The sequence below is a fragment of the Dama dama genome, chromosome 24 (assembly GCF_033118175.1).
Source record: "Dama dama isolate Ldn47 chromosome 24, ASM3311817v1, whole genome shotgun sequence".
In the NCBI taxonomy this organism is placed as follows: Eukaryota; Metazoa; Chordata; class Mammalia; order Artiodactyla; family Cervidae; genus Dama; species Dama dama.
The window spans coordinates 48,183,106-48,202,953 of NC_083704.1; the positions used below are offsets into that span (position 1 = coordinate 48,183,106).

The 19,848-nt window shown below is 38.2% G+C and overlaps 2 protein-coding genes and 1 long non-coding RNA gene across 3 annotated transcripts in view; 2 read left to right on the top strand and 1 right to left on the bottom strand.

The window, feature by feature from the left end:
- DNAH12 (dynein axonemal heavy chain 12) overlaps positions 1-3,935 on the top strand; it is a 172,584-nt gene extending 168,649 nt beyond the window's left edge. The window contains exons 71-73 of the mRNA XM_061129188.1: positions 94-185; positions 2,514-2,581; positions 3,711-3,935. Coding sequence (XP_060985171.1) covers positions 94-185; positions 2,514-2,581; positions 3,711-3,901 — 351 coding nt within the window. The 3' untranslated portion in view covers positions 3,902-3,935. The remainder of the gene's footprint in view (positions 1-93; positions 186-2,513; positions 2,582-3,710) is intronic.
- A 1,886-nt stretch (positions 3,936-5,821) lies between these two features.
- ASB14 (ankyrin repeat and SOCS box containing 14) lies at positions 5,822-19,830 on the top strand. Its single transcript, XM_061128319.1, has 9 exons — positions 5,822-5,943; positions 8,500-8,544; positions 9,227-9,360; positions 9,458-9,616; positions 12,122-12,367; positions 14,716-14,887; positions 15,352-15,895; positions 17,365-17,518; positions 18,431-19,830. The coding sequence occupies exons 1-9, from the start codon at positions 5,822-5,824 to the stop codon at positions 18,607-18,609; spliced, it is 1,755 nt and encodes a 584-aa protein (XP_060984302.1). The 3' UTR covers positions 18,610-19,830.
- On the bottom strand, positions 15,308-17,385 carry LOC133045823 (uncharacterized). Its single transcript, XR_009690359.1, has 2 exons — positions 16,760-17,385; positions 15,308-15,989 (listed from the first exon to the last, which is right to left on the bottom strand). It is a non-coding gene; the product is annotated as an uncharacterized LOC133045823 (long non-coding RNA).
- Positions 19,831-19,848: the final 18 nt, after the last annotated feature.

Sequence of the window (19,848 nt, forward strand, 5' to 3'; positions counted from 1 at the left end):
CTCTGAATGTGTTCTGAAAATTTAGGTAATACTTTCTTTATGAGACATTTACCTAGGGAGAAAATCTCTGCTAGCATTTGTTTCTGCCTCCAGGTTATTCCTTCTGATACCTCTGAGGAAGCACCAGAAGATGGCGTTTATATCCACGGATTGTATCTTGATGGAGCCCGCTGGGACAGAACAAGGTGAGTGGTTTCAATTGCAAAGACTCTCCAGTGGTAGCTGAATCATAGGTGAGATAAGCTGTCTGTTGCCCTTCATCCCTGCCATCCTCCACAGCCAAAAGGCTTCTTCTAGAGAATATGACAAGTAATAAGTAATATTAGAATTCTTGCCATAAATCATTATTCAGGCTGCAGCAATTAGTAAGTGAGTGGTTTTAGGTTCTGAACAATTTTGAGTTAATATTTCAATGGACTTACCAGTAGAAAAGTTAGTTGAATTTATTTTCCTTCTTCTGTTTTATGAGTTACCTTCTGTTTTGTAATATGTCGGAGCACCTCACTTTTAAATAATTTACAGTTATAGTAAAGTTCCCATTTCTACTGGTGAATGGAAAACTTTTTCTTATATTTTGATGACATAATAAATAAATATTTAGAATAAATATGAGGGAATACCCTGGCTGTCCAGTGGTTAGAACTTGGCGCTTACACTGCAGTGGCCCAGGTTCAATCCCTGGTTGGGGAACTAAGATCCCACAAGACATGTAGCACAGCCAAAATAAATAAATACTGAATTTTCAGCATAGGAAACTAATCAATGCTTTGGTGTGTGTGTGTGTGTGTGTGTGTGTGTGTGTTTATGTAGACAGACAGATAGATAAGAGAGAAAGGGAAAGATTATTTCCCTTGGAGCCCTGTTCTTTAACAATCCATTACTTAGCATAATATTCTATTTCCAGAGTCAGGGTTAGACTTTCCTGTCAAGGAAGGGTTAAAAGTCAAGGCAGGGAAAGTTGCTTAAGAAGGAGCAGGAAGTCAACATCACTCATTATCAGAGAAATGCAAATCAAAACCACAATGAGGTGCCATCTCACGCCAGTCTGAATGGCTGCTATCCAAAAATCTACAAACAATAAATGCTGGAGAGGGTGTGGAGAAAAGGGAACCCTCTTACACTGTTGGTGGGAATGCAAACTAGTACAGCCACTATGGAGAACAGTGTGGAGATTTCTTAAAAAACTGGAAATAGAACTGCCATATGACCCAGCAATCCCACTGCTGGGCATACACACTGAGGAAACCAGATCTGAAAGAGACACGTGCACCCCAATGTTCATCGCAGCACTATTTACAACAGCCAGGACATGGAAGCAACCTAGATGTCCATCAGCAGACAAATGGATAAGGAAGCTGTGATACATATACACAATGGAATATTACTTAGCCATTAAAAAGAATACATTTGAACCAGTTCTAATGAGGTGGATGAAACTGGAGCCCATTATACAGAGTGAAGTAAGCCAGAAAGAAAAACACCACTACAGTATACGAACGCATATATGTGGAATTTAGAAAGATGGTAACGATGACCCTGTATGCGAGACAGCAAAAGAGACACAGATGTATAGAACAGTCTTTTGGATTCTGTGGGAGAAGGCGAGGGTGGGATGATCTGAGAGAATAGCATTGAAACATGTATATTATCATATGTGAAACAGATCGCCAGTCCAGGTTCGATGCATGAGACAGGGTGCTCAGGGCTGGTGCACTGGGATGACCCTGAGGGATGGGATAGGGAGGGAGGTGGGAGGGGCTTCAGGATGGGAAACACATGTACACCCATGGCTGATTCATGTCAGTGTATGGCAAAACCCACTGCAATATTGTAAAGTAATTAGCCTCCAATTAAAATAAATAAATTTTAAAAAAAGGAGCATGAAGGTGGTTCTACAGAGATGGTTCTAAGACAGGGATATGAAGAGAGTTAGCTGCACATAGCTGATGTCATTATTTCTCTCTTTTCATTTTCTTCATTCTCATGACGTTTCTCTTAACTTACTTTTTCTTATATATGTATTCATCTTTTCATTTCATTCTTCTTTCCATCTTGCAAGCAGACAAATATGCAGTGTAACATAGGAGAGATAAACTACATTTTCTAGGTGGAAACCTCTATGTTTGAATCCTGACACCGGCACTTAAGAACTCTGTAACTGTGAGAAAAGTACTCAGCCTCTCTGAGTCTCCACTCTTCATCTGTGAAATAGGAATTGGAATGGGGCCAAGACGATTGTGAAGGTCAAATATAACAGCACAGTGTCTGCCTCATGGACATTACTTTTAAAGTGGCAGTAATTGATATTTGTCCACTATTTAACACATTACCTTTCCATAATTGTCTTCTGTTTTTCTCAATTTTTCATTGCCTTTTACTTGGTTTTGTTTTGACATTTTTTCCCTGCATATCTCTGGTCCTCTCTTGTATTAAAAGCCAATGGCTAAGTCACAATTTCTAAGATGCAAATTTTGTTTTACTTCTAATTAACATCTATCAATTTCTCTTCACAGTGGATTGCTTGCTGAACAGTACCCCAAACTTCTGTTTGACCTGATGCCCATCATATGGATAAAACCAAGTAAATATATTTCTAACAAAACTTGTAGAGTTTTATGGAGCATAATGATAGATATTTTTAACTGCTTTCCAAATAAGTCTCTGCTCAGACCTATTAGAATTTGTTCAATTACAATAAATACTGATTTAATGTTTATATTGGAAATATATTGTTCCCCCTTTTTGTGTTGTGTTTTTATTATTTTGTGACTATTATTTTGCCTCTTTTTGCTCTTATCACATGGGATATAACATTTTCTTTGCCCCTCCCCTTCACTTCTCCTTTTTCCAAGTTGAGAGCTTCCCATCAATATTTTGATTCTGAAGTGCCTTTGTACACATCTTAGAGGCACAAACAGGTTTGACACATAGTCTCCAGTTATTGACTAGAGTTTTCTGACTATAAGAAACTCCTAGGCCTAGGAACCAGCCAGGTGACCCAAGCCGCTAGGGGTGGACACCAGCTTTGCCCCCTTGTAAAACCTACTTGCTTCCTCCTTTTTGCCATCATCGTTTTCCCACCAAATGTGAACAATTGAGGCTCATTCTTTTGTCCTTCCTCTCTATTTTTTCTAAATTCTCAAATAACTGTAAATGAAAACATTTACAAATCACCCAATTACCACTCAACCTAGTAAGTGTTTTTATTTCTAAAGCAGTTCATTTATAACTATGATGTGGCCTCAGTTTAGAAAGATTCCTAATATCTCATATCTGGCTTTGCAAGGATTGTGTAGAGATTCTTTTTGTGAGTGAGTGTAGTTTTCCAAGTAATAACCTGGTGAAAACTAATAGTAACTTCAGTTTCTTCTAATTTGTGGATTTCTTGTATTAGAACTCTAAGCAACTGTTTCTCTTTTTGCGTCTCCCTATGCCATGTTTTGTTTCTCCTTATCTCTCAAGTCCTCCAGTGTTTTCATACTTGCTAAGTGATCAGGTCTGTAAAATCACGTACCATATTGAAATCACTTACCTTGTTTCACAACCATAATTATATGCCAACTATAAAAAAGAAAAACCAACACAATAACTTTAAAATATTCAAATATCATAATCATGATCTGAGATTTTATTACAAGATAAATAGTTGTTCTTTTAGTACCAGTGACTGTTTTTCCTTTACCAAATGACTGTATTTCCTTTTCTTCAAGCTGTAAAGTCTAAGATCGTGAAGTCGAATGCCTATGTCTGCCCTCTTTACAAGACAAGTGAACGTAAAGGAACTCTTTCCACCACAGGACATTCTACTAACTTTGTCATTGCAATGTTGTTGAAAACAGACCAACCTACTCAACACTGGATCAAACGTGGGGTTGCTTTGCTTTGTCAGTTAGATGACTAAATTGGACATCTTAATAAAACATCTGAAAGAAGTTACAAAAAATATTGCCTCTGCTTACTTGAAAATATATGCATTATAAAACCCAAGTATCTTGGTGTAATTCTTTTAGGTGATCTTTGTGAATGGTCTTTACATTGTTCTCCTCCCTGATATACCACTCTCGATTGGAGTACAGCCCTCCAGACGGATTCTTGAGACCACAGACAACTGTGAAGAAAAACATGAAATGTGTATTGGAGTCATATGGAAAATCTTTGAAACTTATTTAGTTCCTTTTTTTAGTTTGATATATATGTGAAAAACAGATATGGGAAGACTAGCTGGATAAAATTTTGACTAATATCAAAAATTATCTTTTTCACAAGTGTTAAGTCATTTCATCAGCTTCAGTAATAATTTACTTTCTACTCAACTATTGTGATTACACACAGACATTTAAAATACATAAATTGTAAATAAGGAAAACACTGAAACAATTTCGGAACTAAACCCCTTCTGTCTGACTCTTAAAACGTCAGATGCGTTTTTCTCACAGTACCCCTGTGACAAGGAGAGGAAACTCAAAGCACTGAGGCTGACATGCGGAGGCGGTAGGACGACTGGAGGGAGACCCTGCACACGGGACGTGGTATCATGCTGCTTGGCATTTTCTTCACTTTTAATTGGAAATGCCAGGTGGGCTCTGTTATTTTTAATAGTTATTATTCTTATTATTTAGTACACATTCATAATACTAGGGTGCATTATCCATTTTTAAACATTTCAACAAAACAAAATTATAGTCAGAATTTTATTATCTTGTGTGGAGTTAATTCCTTCCTTAAGATTCTCTGGATATTCTAGGCTGCAGCTCTATAATCCAAAGAAAATGTAGGTGCAGCTTCCCAGTGAATCACGACCATAGGGACAGTCATTTTTGATAATTCAGTCAAAGCAAAATGTTTGGCCTCTCTCACATGAAAAATTGATTCTGGTTTGCCATGGCTATGTGCATGAGTCCTCAGAGGAAGAGTTCACCTCACATGGTCAGCCTCCTGCAAAAGCACTTTTTTCCAGGAATGAAATGTTTCATCTTTTAAATTTCATGAATACAGCAGTGAAGAAAAGAGACCATGTTTCCAAACAGAGCCAAACCACATGTAAAAAACAAGGGGAATGTGCCAGACTGTCTTATGATCAAGTATTTATAGTAAAGCTATTAATGGAATAGTCACTGCTGGGGAGTGGAGATCCTAAATATAAATGAAAATTCTGACGTGCTAATCCTTAACAGTGAAAACTTCAGTGCTGTCCTAGAGGATATAACAAAAGGTAAAACGTCTTTGGTGTGTGATCAAACCTATTCTATGTTAAACCTGAAGTGTTCTTTTAAAGCCATTGAGATATTGCCTAATAAAATATACTGGGGCTTTCCCCCCACTATTCCAGTCAAATGTTATGAGAGCACATTTATTCCTATAACATGTTTATTTTTAATATTTACTAAAATATTTTTAGCATAATACTCACTGCATGTAGGAAAGATATTCTTTTGAGTGAATGCTACAATAACAGAAAAACTCATAAGCTAAGTTTAAAATAGATCAGTATGAACATTTTCATAGTTACAATGGCACTAACTTAAGTTTTATGTGAAAACTTGTTTTTCCTGAGTAAGCTATTAAGTAGATGGTTACTCATAGAAAATTTCTGATTTATGTTGAATCTGTGGCAGGTCAGAAAACTCTTTGGAGTTTTTGAAAAATTTGTAAATGAATATTTTGTGTTCTAAATTTTGCATTTTTTCATTTATCAATCCTATGATTTATTTTAGTTTTTTGAATTCCATTTATAATTTTTATCAGTTGATAATCTGTTTCCACAACTGGAAAAATATTTTTGATTCATTTTGATTTTAAGGTAAATCTGTCTGCATTCCGCATGGACAATTACACCAGTGATGAAGACATCGATGATGACTTTGACACCCAGCTCATCATTCAGCAGAGTTTACAGGATAGTCACAAGTCAGGAACTACACAGCAGTCACCTGAGGATGAGAGGTAACGGTATCTCTTTGGCAGTGCATTATAGGTACTCAACAGTTGAGACTTGTCATAAGCATGGTGCTAGTGTTAATGACAAAAACAGAAGAGAGAGTCAGAATCCAAGGAGACATCATTTAAATAGTATCTATGAGACGGTGTCTGACCAGACAAGAGAAATGAGAAAATAATTCAGAATTCAATTAGGCAGTAGAGAAAATAGTCGGAGGAGGTTAGTTACAAATATGGGTGAGGAGAGGCATACTGGAAATCAAAAAGGAGAAACAGATGAGAATTTGAAGGGCTAGAAAACCCTAATGCATCTTGTCTTTGGGGAGCCAAGAAAATGTATAAATCCACCAAGACACAGAAAGTTGTTAGTCTTAGTGGGGCGGGTGGGATAGGGTTAAGTATTTATTCAAATCAGAAGGAATAATTGTGTAAACTTAAGCCCAGAAGAGACTACCCTTTTGGAAGGGTGCAGATTCAGATTCTGGCATGCCAGCACTAGAAAAGGACTCCATAGACCCCTCTTCTTAATCTATCCCTTTCAACTTGTGGTGAGATGTGATGGCAAGAACTAGAGAATTGCCCTGAATATTTCCCTTGGCTCTGCAGCCAAGCATACCTAGTCAAATGCTTCTGGCTGGTCAGCAGCTTCAAGCCCCTGAGTAGTTATCAGGGGTGATAAACTGTTTGCTTGGGATGGTGACCTCTATTTGCCTGCTGGAGGTAAAATGGGATAAATGTGTTTTAACTCCAAGAGATTTTAAAATTAAATGTAGAGATGTTGAAGTTTATCAAACCTACAGTTGGGTTTTTAAAAACTTTTTAAAGTAACACTCACTTGGAGTGATTGTGTGCCACACTTTTGAGCATTTCATAAATATTAACTCATTTAAATTTTAATTCTCATTACCTCTCTATGTGGTAGGTACTATTATTATCCCCATTTAGAGGTGAGGAAACTTAGGCATAGAGAAGTTAAGCACCTAACCCAAAGTCACAGAGCTAGTAAGTAAAGAGCCAGACAGCCTGGCTTCAGAGTCTTTGTTCTTTATCACACTATTCCTACACTTTTGTGTTAAATTTAGAAACAATCTTTAAAATAATCTTTAAATAGTTAGAAGTTTTATAAAGAAATTGGATTTCATTGGATTACCTGTTATATTAACCTTGTGATTAGCTTTGAAGTCATGATTTTACATTGAAAGGTAAAAGAGATTTTAATCAAGAGTATTGAAATGTTTCAAAGAAATTAAAATTGACTATAGTTATAAATTTCAGTTATTAGATTTGAAAGAATTGTATGATACTTAGCAAGGTTTGCTGATTTGATCAGGTACTTGAAGGAATTAGGAAACAAGCATATACTTGAGACAGGAGGAATAAAGCGCTCCTCCCGCCCCCAACAGAAAGATGTCCAGTCCTAATCCCCAGAATTTATGACTATGTAACCTTACATGGCAATGGAGAATTAAGGTTGCAGATGGAATTAAGATTGCTGATCAGTTGACGTTAGGATAGGGAGATTATCCTAGGTTATCCAGACAGGCCCAATGTAATCACAAGGGTCTTTAAAAGTGGAAGAGAGAGGCAGAAGAAAGAGATCCTGAGAGATGGCTGGGTAGAAGGACATGGCCCAACATTGTTAGCTTTGATGATGGAAGAAGGGGTCAGTGAACTAAGAAATGTGGGTGGCCTGTAGAAGCTGGAAAAAGCAAAGAAGTGGATTCTTCCGTAGAGCCTTCCGAAGGAACACAACACTACCAACACATTGATCTTGGTCCAGTAAGACCCATTCTGTCCCTCTGAACTGCAGAACATAATAAATTTGTCTTATTTTAAGCCACTCAGTGTGTGGTAATTTCACACAGCTGTTATAGAAAACTAATACAATGCTAAATCAGTAAGTATAGTTTTAAATGTTTAAGAGAATTTGATTGACCAGATTGTAATCAGGACAGATTGTCTAAGGGAATTTATTTTCTTCAAGCTAGGTTCATTGAATAATCAAAGAAAAATGGAAAGGTGACAATCATTATTTACTAGATTTAAAAAATAATGTAAGATCCATAAATTGTTCTTTAAAACTTTAAATATTTTAGTAAAAATATTACTTAAAACAAAAACTGCTAATAGTGTTTTTTGAGCACAGATTCTGACCATGAATATTTTAAAAAAACCTTATACCATAAATGTTTACTTTTTAAAAAAATAATTTATGCTAAAATCAGTGACACTATAGAGTGGCCATTTAAATTTTAATGTGATAATATGACATTTCAGTCCTAGACAGGTTTGATTCAGTTCAGCAAGTATCAATTGAGGGCCAACTGTGATCTGGGTTCTCACAGTTCTTGCCCTAAAGAAACTGATAGGAAGACATATGAGAGAGGAGTTTCTCTGGAGTACATAAAGGGTTATACTACATTTTGAAGTATTTTATTATCCCTCAGTTATGGCCTCATTATAAGTTCGTAACTACTTTTGCCTTTACCCTTTCCTTTTGCTTTATATCCTTAACTTTTTCCCTCAGTTTTGGAATTTCATGTATATTTTTTTCCCCTGCAGCTTTTTGAGTGCTTACTATAAGAAGATAGTTGAAACAATAGAGACAGTTAAGTACTCTTCTTATTCTATCCCCTTCAACTCGTGGTAAGATGTGATGGTGACAACTAGCAGCATTTTCTGTCTGAGTTCAGGCAGCCTAGAAACAGGATCTCCCAAATGCTGAACACTATGGAGTCCACAGCTGATTGTCAGGAGTCTGACATGGCATTCCCTGAGAGAAACTACTTCAGCCACAACTTAGTAAAGAGCTCCTGGGCTCCTCGGTGAACAGAACTGTTTTCTATGTGTAATAAGATGACAGGTATTCACAGGCCCAGGTGGTATGGAACGCTGGATTAAAGACCTTACCGCTTATTTCCCTGCATGTGTGTTAGTCGCCTAGTCATGTCCAACCTCTTGTGACCCCATGGACTATAGACTGCCAGGCTCCTCAGTCCATGGAATTTCCCAGGCAAGAATACTGGGGTGGGTTGACATTTCCTTCTTCAGGGGATCTTCTGTACCCAGGGATTGAACCCAGATTTCCTGCATTGCAGGCAAATTCTTTATTGTCTGAGCCACCAGGGAAGCCCTTATTTGCCCTATGTGATTTACATTTGTCTTTCATAAAAGGTGGTGCCAGAATTTCCTTTTCTCATGCACTAACCTTGATGATGGAATTCAGAAGCAGTATGGGCTGCCTTGTACGTGTGCTAAATGTGAACATGTCCTCATTTGACATACTAATAGGTAAGGAAGATGTGTTGTCTCAGTTGACCAAGTACCATTCAGCTTTTGATGAAGCGGATGAGATAGGCTGGCTTCCTCTCCATAAGGCTGCAGTACAATTAAATAAGAACATTTTGGAAATCACCCTGAAAGGTAAACTCCCTTTACAATTCTTCTTGAAGCTTCTGAGAAATAAGTTTAAAGTTTATTTTCATATTTTAATCTGTGTGGTCTAATGGATTTATTTCAGCCTCAAAACTCAGTGTGTGGGAGCAAACGACCCACAATGGTGAAACGCCACTGTTTTTGGCTGTCAGCAGTTGCCTCTTAGAAAACGTTAGTTTTCTCCTTCTCAATGGCTGCAATCCAAATACCAAGAATGTCGAAGGCAATTCACCTCTTCTTACAGGTAAATTAACACCTTGGCTCTGGAGAACAGTCTGTGGCCCTGTGTCTCCTCTAGACCCAGGGGCTTCACAGGCAGTTTTTTGGTGCATAGTTGCAGCACTGTTACTAGTCCCAACTGACCACATGTGTTATCTGTCTCCCAAGAAGCTTTGTATAAACTGGCTTACGAGGTGAGGCAAAGTGTCTGCCAATTATGAGCTGGTTGTTTAGCCTGATACCCCAGCTGAACAAGTTAATCTTGGTATGAGAAATATAGAAGAGGAGCAGAATAGGAAGAAGCATCCAGTGTTTGGGTAAAGTCGGCAGATTAAATATGAATGACTAATTTTGCTGCCTCCTGAGTCTTCAGGAGAAGTACAGTTCATTTAATGTTTTAAAGGGTTAAGAGGCAGAAGAATGGAAGACTGTAAGAGGAGACAACAGTAACATAATTTTTAAAAACCAGAAGAGCAGATAGATCAATGAGTAATAAGTGACAAGAAAGCTAAATCTTAAACTGGAGCAGCGAAAGCCAAAAACCAGTGCAGTTGTATCAGAAGGCCTGGAAACTGTTGGCTATAGTTACCTCCTGCAACACAGGGAGAACAAGCAGCTAAAATAGAAAAATGGTTTGAAAACTATGAAGAAACCAGTACTCAGGTATCTAGATTACTTCTCCCAATCTACCCTGCTGGGTCAGATTCCTCCCCCACCCCAGCAAAATTTTGGAGGTTTATTCTCTGAATAGTGTGAGCAAAGGTTCTCAGGACTGGAGACAATAAGGTAAGGGCAGGAATACTGGATTCAAAACACTGGAGGAATTAAACACAGCTGAGATCTCCTAGCTCTCCTCCACCAAATTCTAGAAAGCTGACAGCTAGATCTTCACCCTCCAAGAGAAGGCTTCTCTGATCAGCTTAAGGAGAAAGAACTAAAGATAGTGCAATTGGAAGTTGCCCAACAAATGGCCCAGGCATATCAACCTTCAGTTGACTCAGTGTTTAGAATTTCCAACCAGATTTTTAGTTTCCAATTCTTAATCATGAACAGATATCCAAGGACTATCTGAGAAAATTCTCCAACAAGCAAAGATAAACAACTTGGAAGAAACAGATTATTTAGGGAAAATAAAATGTAAGGGAAAGTTATCATTAATTTTCTCAGAAAAATCAATGAAAATTATTAAAATATCAGGACACTACTAAAAAAAAAGAACAAAAAAACACTCTTGAAAATTAAAAATATAGTAGAAATTTTTTAAAATGCTATGAGATAAAGTTATGTAAGCTTTACCTTACATAACTGAAAAGAAGAAAAGAAATGAATAGGAAAGAAAAATAAGAGAACTAGGATGACAATTGAAGAAGGGTAACATGTGAATAACAGAAATAGTAGAAAGAGAACACACAAGATGGAGGCAGTATGTCATCAATGAAACAAGTCAAGAAAGTTATTTCCTAAAACAAAGGACATGTGTTTCTAGAATGAAAGAGCAGAAAGTGCCAACTCCATGAATTAAAAAAAACCCAATACCCTTGGGTTCTTCATATTTCTAGTCTTAGAGCAATTATAGCTCTTTATATGGCACATTATAAACAGCGGTGAGCAGAATTCATCCTGATTCAGTGTCTGACACCTAGCAAGATTCCTCAGACACAGTTGGTGCCAACAATTAGTGAATGGATAGGAAGATGGATAAATTAAGTTCTAGAATCTTAACGGACTAAAGATTATCATCCAAATGTGAATTAACAGCATAAATGCAGAAATACCAGCTAGAGAATTTGGTTTACAAAGTGTGAGGTTAAAAATGATTTCCTAATTATAGCCTTTTTTTGTTTTTCTTTAAGTAAAGCAACTACAAACATTCCTGGGGCTGTACTGGATACTTAAGTTCCTATTTTCTTTTTTTTTTTTTTTCATTTATTTTTATTAGTTGGAGGCTAATTACTTTACAATATTGTAATGGTTTTTGCCATACATTGACATGAATCAGACATGGATTTACATGTGTTCCCCATCCTGATCCCCACTCCCACCTCCCTCTCCATCCCATCCCTCTGGGTCTTTCCAGTGCACCAGCCCTGAGCACTTGTCTCATGCATCCAACCCGGGCTGGCGATCTGTTTCACACTTGATAATATACATGTTTCAATGCTATTCTCTCAGATCATCCCACCCTCGCCTTCTCCCACAGAGTCCAAAAGTCTGTCCTATACATCTGTGTCTCTTTTCCTATTTTCTTGAGAACATAAAGATGATATGTGAAAACCTTGTTTTTCAGCCCATAAGTAGCCAATAGATAATGAATAATTGGTCATGACTTAAAAGCAAGTAGTCCTATTGATGTAAAACACTATTAATATTGCTTGATATGTGACTCATTTTTTTCCTTAGCACAAGTTGTTGGCACATGGGGGGCAGGTAGGAAGAGCTCCTTAAGAAGCCTGAGGGAAACTAGCTGATCAGATACTCTGGCCTGAATTTCCTGTTGAACATGACACCTCCCTCACTCCCACTTTCCCAGCCGTTCTACAGGACTCCTATGACATGGCCTCCTTGCTGATCAGCCATGGAGCCAACGTCAACCTGTTGTGTGCCAACAAGAGGACAGCGCTCCACGAAGCAGCCAAGCTGGGCAGACGGGACATAGTGGCACTCCTGCTGGCTTCCGGGGCACACCCCGACCCACAGAGCTCCTATGGATTCACTCCTCTCGCTCTTGCTGCCCAAAACGGTCACACTGAAATCATGCAACTCTTACTGCAGAAAGGCAAGGTTTTCCTTTACCGTCGGCACACTTTTACTACAGGGTAACATGACCAAAGTGTTCACCTCTTCACTGAGAGCTTCAGAGTAATAGAAGTTAACATTTCATTTAAGCTAATTTAATATTTCATGGAAGTACATGTTAATATATTAGCTACTGAAAAAAAAACTAAAATAGGGATTGAATACTTCTTACTTGCTCGAAGTAGATTCCCTGAAATTACTAGGCTGCAGATTACTCTTTTACTTAATGTTCCCTGACCACGTTAAGAGGATGGTTGCTCTCTGTTTAATTTTTGTGTGTTACTACTCTTTTTTAGATTCATAGAATGAAAGACTTCACAAAATCCTCTATATGTTTTCTCTGCTTGAGCTACCTCTACATGTTTTCTCTGCTTGAGCTAAGTGATGAGGCAGTCCAATCTGTTACCAGATGAATTATTAGGAAAGTCTTCCTGATTTCTTCTTTGTGAGTCCCGGTTCTCCTCTCTAGTAATAAACAAAACTCTTGAGAGAAGGGGAAAGAAGGCAACTTACATATGTTGACTACTTTCTCAGCACCAGGTATTAAGCTGCTTATTTTACCTCAGACAGTCTTCTGCAAACCCTGTGAGGCAGGCATTATCCTCATTTTACCCTTGAGGAAAGTGAGGCTCAGCGATGGTACCAGTTGCAGGACTTCCCTTTAACACATCCTTTCCTGCCACCAGTGCTGTAGCTATGGACATCTTAGATCCCGGTTTAACTCGCAGAAACCCTGGCTCAGAGAACTTTGGCATTTACTGTCTTTGAGGAGATGCCCCATTGATGACACTGTGAGAAGCAGTGTATTATCTAAAGCTTTTGTTCAAAGAAGCAAACCTTTCCCAAGATTTCATAAAGTCCCAATATTATAATTATCTTCTTATTCTCCTCCCCATGTGTGTCCAGAAGCCTTATTTCTTTCTCTAACAAGAGATGGTCCTGGTTTCCAATTTTCTAGACTGCACAGAACAACTTTCTGCTTTTTAGACTTACCTAAAATCATTCCTATCATATAAGGAGAGGCTAGTTCCCAATCAATGGCCATAAAACATTTCAAGTAAAATGTTATGAGTGCTGTCAGTGATGGCTCAGGTCATCAGCTGGAAAAACAAAGTAAACACTGGATCCTTCATCTGCACAAAAAGAGCAACCTTTTGTGTAGATCATTGATTAAAATGTAAAGAAACAAGAGAAGCAACAGATTTTAAATCCTTAAACTTTAAAAAGAGAAACCCAGTATGGGTTGACCTCAGTGAGGGGGCATCTCCCTTAGGTAAGACCCTGTACAGTCATTTGCACATGGCTACTAAAGAACAGAGCCAGGCTTTGACCCCACAACTGTCTCGTTCCAAATCACATTAGTTTACCAGCCTGCATTGCTAGACTGGTAACATAGCATCATCATAGAAATAGGCCCTGGGTCTGGCCCGCCTGGCACGAATCCTGACTACCTTGCTGACTAGATGTGCATCTCTGGTGAAGTAATTTAATCTCAGTGAAGCTCAGTATCTTCATCTTTAAAATGAAGACGTTAGCATCTACTTCCTAGGGTTGTTGTGAAGTTGAGAAATTACTATGTACATAAAGGAACTAGCACATAGTGAGTACTCATACATGGGGGTTCTTAGACACTTCTTAAAGCATTCTAGAGCCGGGGTTCTGGGGCAGCCATTTTATATTCTAATGATTATGGAGTCCACACTAAATTAAAGTCACCATGGCTTTTTTTACATGAGCTGTGAAGGGGACCAGAGTGTCCTTTTCTTTTGTCCATTCAAATGCTACTCTTTGTTGAAAGCCCATTTTACTCAGAGGCCTTCCAAAACTGACCCAAAGTTCCTCTCTCCTTCCTTCACTTCCTAGTCCCACTCACAACCCCAGCCCCACTCACAGACCCAGCCCTGAGATCTTCAAGAAGACAGCCTGCGTCTATGCCCTTATTACCCATACCATTCACAGGGCACTTTTAACTATCAGCAGTCTCCAACTTCAACTAAGAACAGCTAGTGTCTCTTAGTATGCACAGTCTCCTAGCAACAAGTTAAAACAGAACAAATACCCTTTCCACCATAAGATCTTCATTAGATTCATGGTGACATAGTTCAACAGGACGGTTAGTGCCATCTTATATGTGTGTTATGAGGTAAGCAAGCTTTTGTATGCAGGTCTGAAAATAAAACCTATAAACTTATTTCTCCTGGGATTCTTAAGTTAGAAACCGTTGCTTATGAAATTACTCTGAAAGCCAACACATGTATTTATACTTAAGAATACTTAAGCAATACAGTGAAAAGACTCTCTGCATAACATCACTCTTTCTCCTCCTAGGAGCTAATGCTCTTGGTCAGGCCTCTGACTCTTCTTCCATCTTACTTGAAGCCGCTAGCGGAGGAAATCCAGACTCTGTGACTCTCTTGCTAGAGTATGGAGCTGATGCCAACGTCCCTAAGAATTCAGGTCACCTGCCCATTCATGTAGCAGCTGACAGAGGTCACTTTTTGTAAGTTCAACCACACTATTGCAAACAGAAATAGTTAATAGCTATGGGATTGGGGGGTGGTTTCTGGGAACTTGATATTCTTCATCTCTGATCCTCCAACTTCAACACCCCCTTTTAAATTAAGAAACTCTGGACCAGCTAGGAATTGGTAAATTCAGATATCCTCTGTAGCCACCGAAGAGACATAAAACTATCTTATTATCAGGTCATTTGGCAATGCAGGGAGCCTTGGGTCTCACTGACTGGGATAATTCTGAGTTTTTTATTTAGACCTGTAACTTTACCTGGTATCTGAGATTTTGCATGCAGGAACTATGCCCCCCTTTTTTTTTTTTTCTTTTTTTGGTTGGGGGGTCTAAATATTACCTGATACTAATGCCACCCAGTGCTAGTATAAAGCAATTACAAACAGGTCAATGCTGCATCTTAACAAAAAAAAATTTAATGCACTTTGAAATTCTCAGAGCTCTGAAGATTTTGGTTCCAGTTACTGATTTTGCTGCCATCAAGAGGAGTGGCATCAGTCCAGTTCACTGTGCAGCAGCAGGAGCACACCCCAAATGCCTGGAACTTCTCATCCAGGAGGGATTTGACGTGAATTTCATGCTCGACCAGAGAATCCGCAAACACTACGATGACCACAGGAAGTCGGCTCTGTATTTCGCTGTATCAAATGGTGACCTCTCTTCAGTTAAACTGCTTCTGAGTGCTGGAGCTATGCCTAATCAAGACCCAGTTAACTGCCTCCAGATAGCCCTCAGGATGGGCAACTATGAGCTGGTGAGTCTGCTGCTACGGCACGGGGCCAACGTTAATTACTTCTGCAGAGTCAACCCTTTACATTTCCCATCGGCGCTGCAATATACCCTGAAAGACGAAGTCATGCTGAGGATGCTGCTGAATTACGGGTATGACACCGAGCGATGCTTCGATTGTCCTCACGGAGACAAAGGTCATCCTTTCTACGCCTTTGAAGGCTGGACATCTACAGTCATCAAAGACACTATGGTGAGTACACACCACAGCAGCCGTCGCCCTGTGTCGTCATTATCGGTGGCCCCGAACTACAGCAACAGGTAAAATTCCATTCTTCCCAGAAGCTCTGGTTGGAAAGATTTTAATATGATAAGTACATGATAAACCTGATGACAGAAAGATGAAAAAAGTACAGAAACAGTTTAGAGGAAAAAGTGATTTAACTCTACTCAGGGCATTTCACAAATGAAGCAACATCTGCACAAGGTTATCTCAAGTGCTACCTCTTCAGAGAGGCCCTTCCCTACCCATCTTATTTACGGTGGTTCTGCTTCCTAATCATTGTCTTTAATGCTTTTATAAACTTTTACCAGTTTCTGAAATTCTTTAATATTTTACTGATTATCTGTCTTCCCTACAAATACATGAATATAAGCTTTTGTTCACCACGTTCATCAGCTTATAGATCTATGCTCAGAGTAGATGTACTATAAATACTTGAATTCATATTGTTAAAATCTGAATATATAAATAAAATGGAAAAAAACTTGGGATCAATTCTGAAAAGTAAAAAGCAAATATTTTAATATTTTATGTTATTTTTAGGTTATAATTAATGAACAACTTGGTTAATTTAGGTAATATGTCATCTTGTATGGCTTCCTGACTTTTCATATAGTATTCTTTGCATTCTTACATGGGCATCTTATCTTGTCTAAGGACGTGTAAATCACTTAAAGGTAGAAACCATCTTATGCTTCAAGTATCAGGGTGGGACTATGTTATGAATGATAGAAAACCCCACATAAAGGTGGCTCTAATAAGATGGCTTATTCCCCTTTCATGAAATAAAGGCAAATGTAAATAGCATTCTAACTGGACAGTTCCATGACTCACAGGAGAAACTCACACCCACACTGGTGAGCAGGATGGCGGGCAGGGAGGAGTGCACACTTCGCTCTTCTCTAACAGTATTCTGGGAGTTGCTCACACTTCCACTGACATCCCACTGGCTAGGACATAGTCAGGTGGCCACATCTAGATGCAGGTGAAGCTGGAAAGGTAATCTTTATTCCAGACAGCAGTGTGGGCAAACAAAGAGGGTAACAAATATTATCTAACAGTCTCTTTTAAATCCTCATTGCATCTTACAAAGTTCAGGAGTTAGTAGTAAATATTTTTCCCAGTGATCCCCTGGAAGAGGAAATGGCAACCCAATCCAGTATTCTTGCCTGGAGAATCCCAGGAACAGAGAAGCCTAGAGGGCTATAGTGTGTAGGGTTGCAAAGAGCTGGACACAACTGAAATGACAGCACGCATGTATGCATTTTCCCACTGTTAAGAGTCAAGAGATATTTTCTTGTTCAACACCTTCGTTTGTAAATGAAGAACCTGAAACCTTTGGTTCCTGACTTTGAGTTTAGTGTTCTTTTGATGACTATGTTAAAACATAGATATGTAAGTTTTCCATTTACTTTCATGGTTCTGATTTTCTTCCTCAGTTCTGTGAAGTAATAACTTTGTCATGGCTGCAGCATCTCTCTGGGAAGGTTGTTCGAGTGATGCTTGATTATGTTGACCAAGTTAGGATCTGTTCAAAGTTGAAAGCTGTGCTCCAAAAACAGGGGCTCTGGTCAGAAATCCATTTTATCTTGAGTAAGTATCTTTCTTGAACATTCTTACCAAAAAATACTAATTGAACTCTTGTTTTGCAGAACATTGTTCTCTTCAGTTAAAAGCTTGACCTAAAGAAACCAAGAAAAAGACTATTCCTACCTAAAAAATGTTATTGTATATACTTAATGTGTACTTATTAACCATTTCCCAATAGATGAAATCTGTTACATAATTATTTATTATAAATGTAGATAATAATTTTCTCTTGATCCTATGGAACACCTTAGACACAGGAATTAAAAACTATGAAATGGGGCTTCCCTGATGGTCCAGTGGTTAAGAATCAGCTTGTCATTGCAGGGGACATGAGTTTAATCCCTGGTCAGGGAACAAAGATCCCACATACCGATATGCCGCACTACTGTGCTACAACAAAATGAAGATCCTGATAGTCGCAAAAAAGACTCAATGCAAGCAAATAAACAAATAAATATTTTAAAAAGACAACAACTATGAAATGGCACTAAAAACAGGGATGAGACAATGCTAAGATCTAAGACTCTAAAGGATAGTAAATGCCCCTTCAAACAAAATTGTTTCACAGCAGCACCTAAGTCAAACTAAGAAGAATTTCTTTTATCTAATTTCCCAACGGAATCTTTAGTTTTTAGCCTGACCCCGAGGGGCAGGACAGGGGGTTAATACATGTAGATGTAGGAGCTTTAGGTCTCACAGGCCAGACCTACAATTGATGCCAGTCTTTGGACTCTAACATGACGTGGTCTGAGACCATAGCTACAAGATTTGCAATGAGAGTGAAAAGCTACTTCCCAATTTAGTCACAACAAAGGAAAATCTTGGTGGCTTAAGTATAAAATGCATTTGCTAAGATCATGGAAAAATCAATCAATTCTCACTCCTTTTGGATAACGTGCCTGTTTTGCATTTTAGCAAACCCTCGCTCTCTTAAACATTTGTGCCGCCTCAAGATCCGGAAGTGTATGGGACGTTTACGTCTGCGCTGCCCCGTCTTCATGTCATTTCTTCCATTACCCAACCGTCTAAAGGCGTATGTCCTTTACAAAGAGTACGACCTTTATGAACAAGGAATTTTCACAGGAACCTGGTAATCAAACTATTCTGGATGAAAAGGTACAGATCTGCAGATTTCTTTCTTAAAATCTGACTTGTATTTCTCACTTTACCTGGCGACTAAAATCTCAATGCAGTCTAGGTTCTTCAGAGAGTCACTCTGAACATAGTCTCTCAATAGATGGCTAGCCTTATGAAAGGCAGTTTTATAAAAATAAAACCCAAAGTAAAAATTTCAGTTAACTGAGCTTATCAGTTCTAATGCTAAATTGATGTTACATTAAATGTATGAATTCATATTTTTATATGCCCAAAATAATAAATGCCACCTCTGATAATGCAAGATAATTCTTAATAGTAATACTTTTCATAGAGAAATACATATATAAAACGCCTTAGTTACGACAATGAATAAAGTGCTGACCCAAGTACATGGTCCTAGAAATTAGCTGTTCCTATACAGAAGTCCCAAGAATAGCTTAGTGTCTGTTTATGTGTAGAGTGCAGTCCTGAGGTAATTCAGCTGAAAGAGAACCTTCAATTGCAGTTTCATCATTAACGGGATACATGGATTCCTTCTTTCCACAAAACCCTGGCTAACGGTTACCATTTATTGGTTCACGTGATCACTGGAATAAAAACTGGTTTCAAAGGGATGATGGTTTATGATTTCTACACTGAGTCCAGTCCAGTAGACAGACAGGAATGGCTCACTGATAGAAGCAGTTATAAATATTAGTTTACAATTTTGTTTCTATATATTCTACCTTGCATTTAAATACAGGTTTCTGGATGTGGAACTGAGGAAAGAAACTGAGAAGACATTCATTCAGCCACACCTGTGTACCATGATATGGCACATCAACACAGAGAACAGAGGGGCAGGATTATGGCCACAGGCCTAGTCAGTTACAGCTTGATGTTTATGTGTTCAGTCTTAGCATACATTTTTTTCTTTTTGGCATAATATAGTCCTTCTTAAGGAAACTGAAGCTATATGATTATTTTCTGATGTAGGGATTCGTGGCTATATAGACTATTTCAGTAAGTACAGACTTAAAATTACTTTTATAATACAGTTTTCACATAGAAACTTTGCAAAACTAGCTGGCATGAATAGTTTTTATTTTTTTAATCAAAGTGTGGTGTCTGTTTATAAATGAGTGCTAGATTATATGTATGTTCATATACAAATATATTTAGGATATACATGCACCTAGATAAATTATATAATTCTAAAGTTAATTTCATCTGCTCCCTGGACCTCCTACGAATGT

Bases quoted from the DNA above. Each gene is read 5' to 3' on its own strand.
- ASB14 (XM_061128319.1), top strand. From the start codon at position 5,822: ATGGACAATTACACCAGTGATGAAGACATCGATGATGACTTTGACACC. The intron at 5,944-8,499 runs GTAACGGTATCT...TTTCCCCTGCAG, and splicing joins CAGTCACCTGAGGATGAGAG to CTTTTTGAGTGCTTACTATA. The intron at 14,888-15,351 runs GTAAGTTCAACC...TGAAATTCTCAG, and splicing joins GCTGACAGAGGTCACTTTTT to AGCTCTGAAGATTTTGGTTC.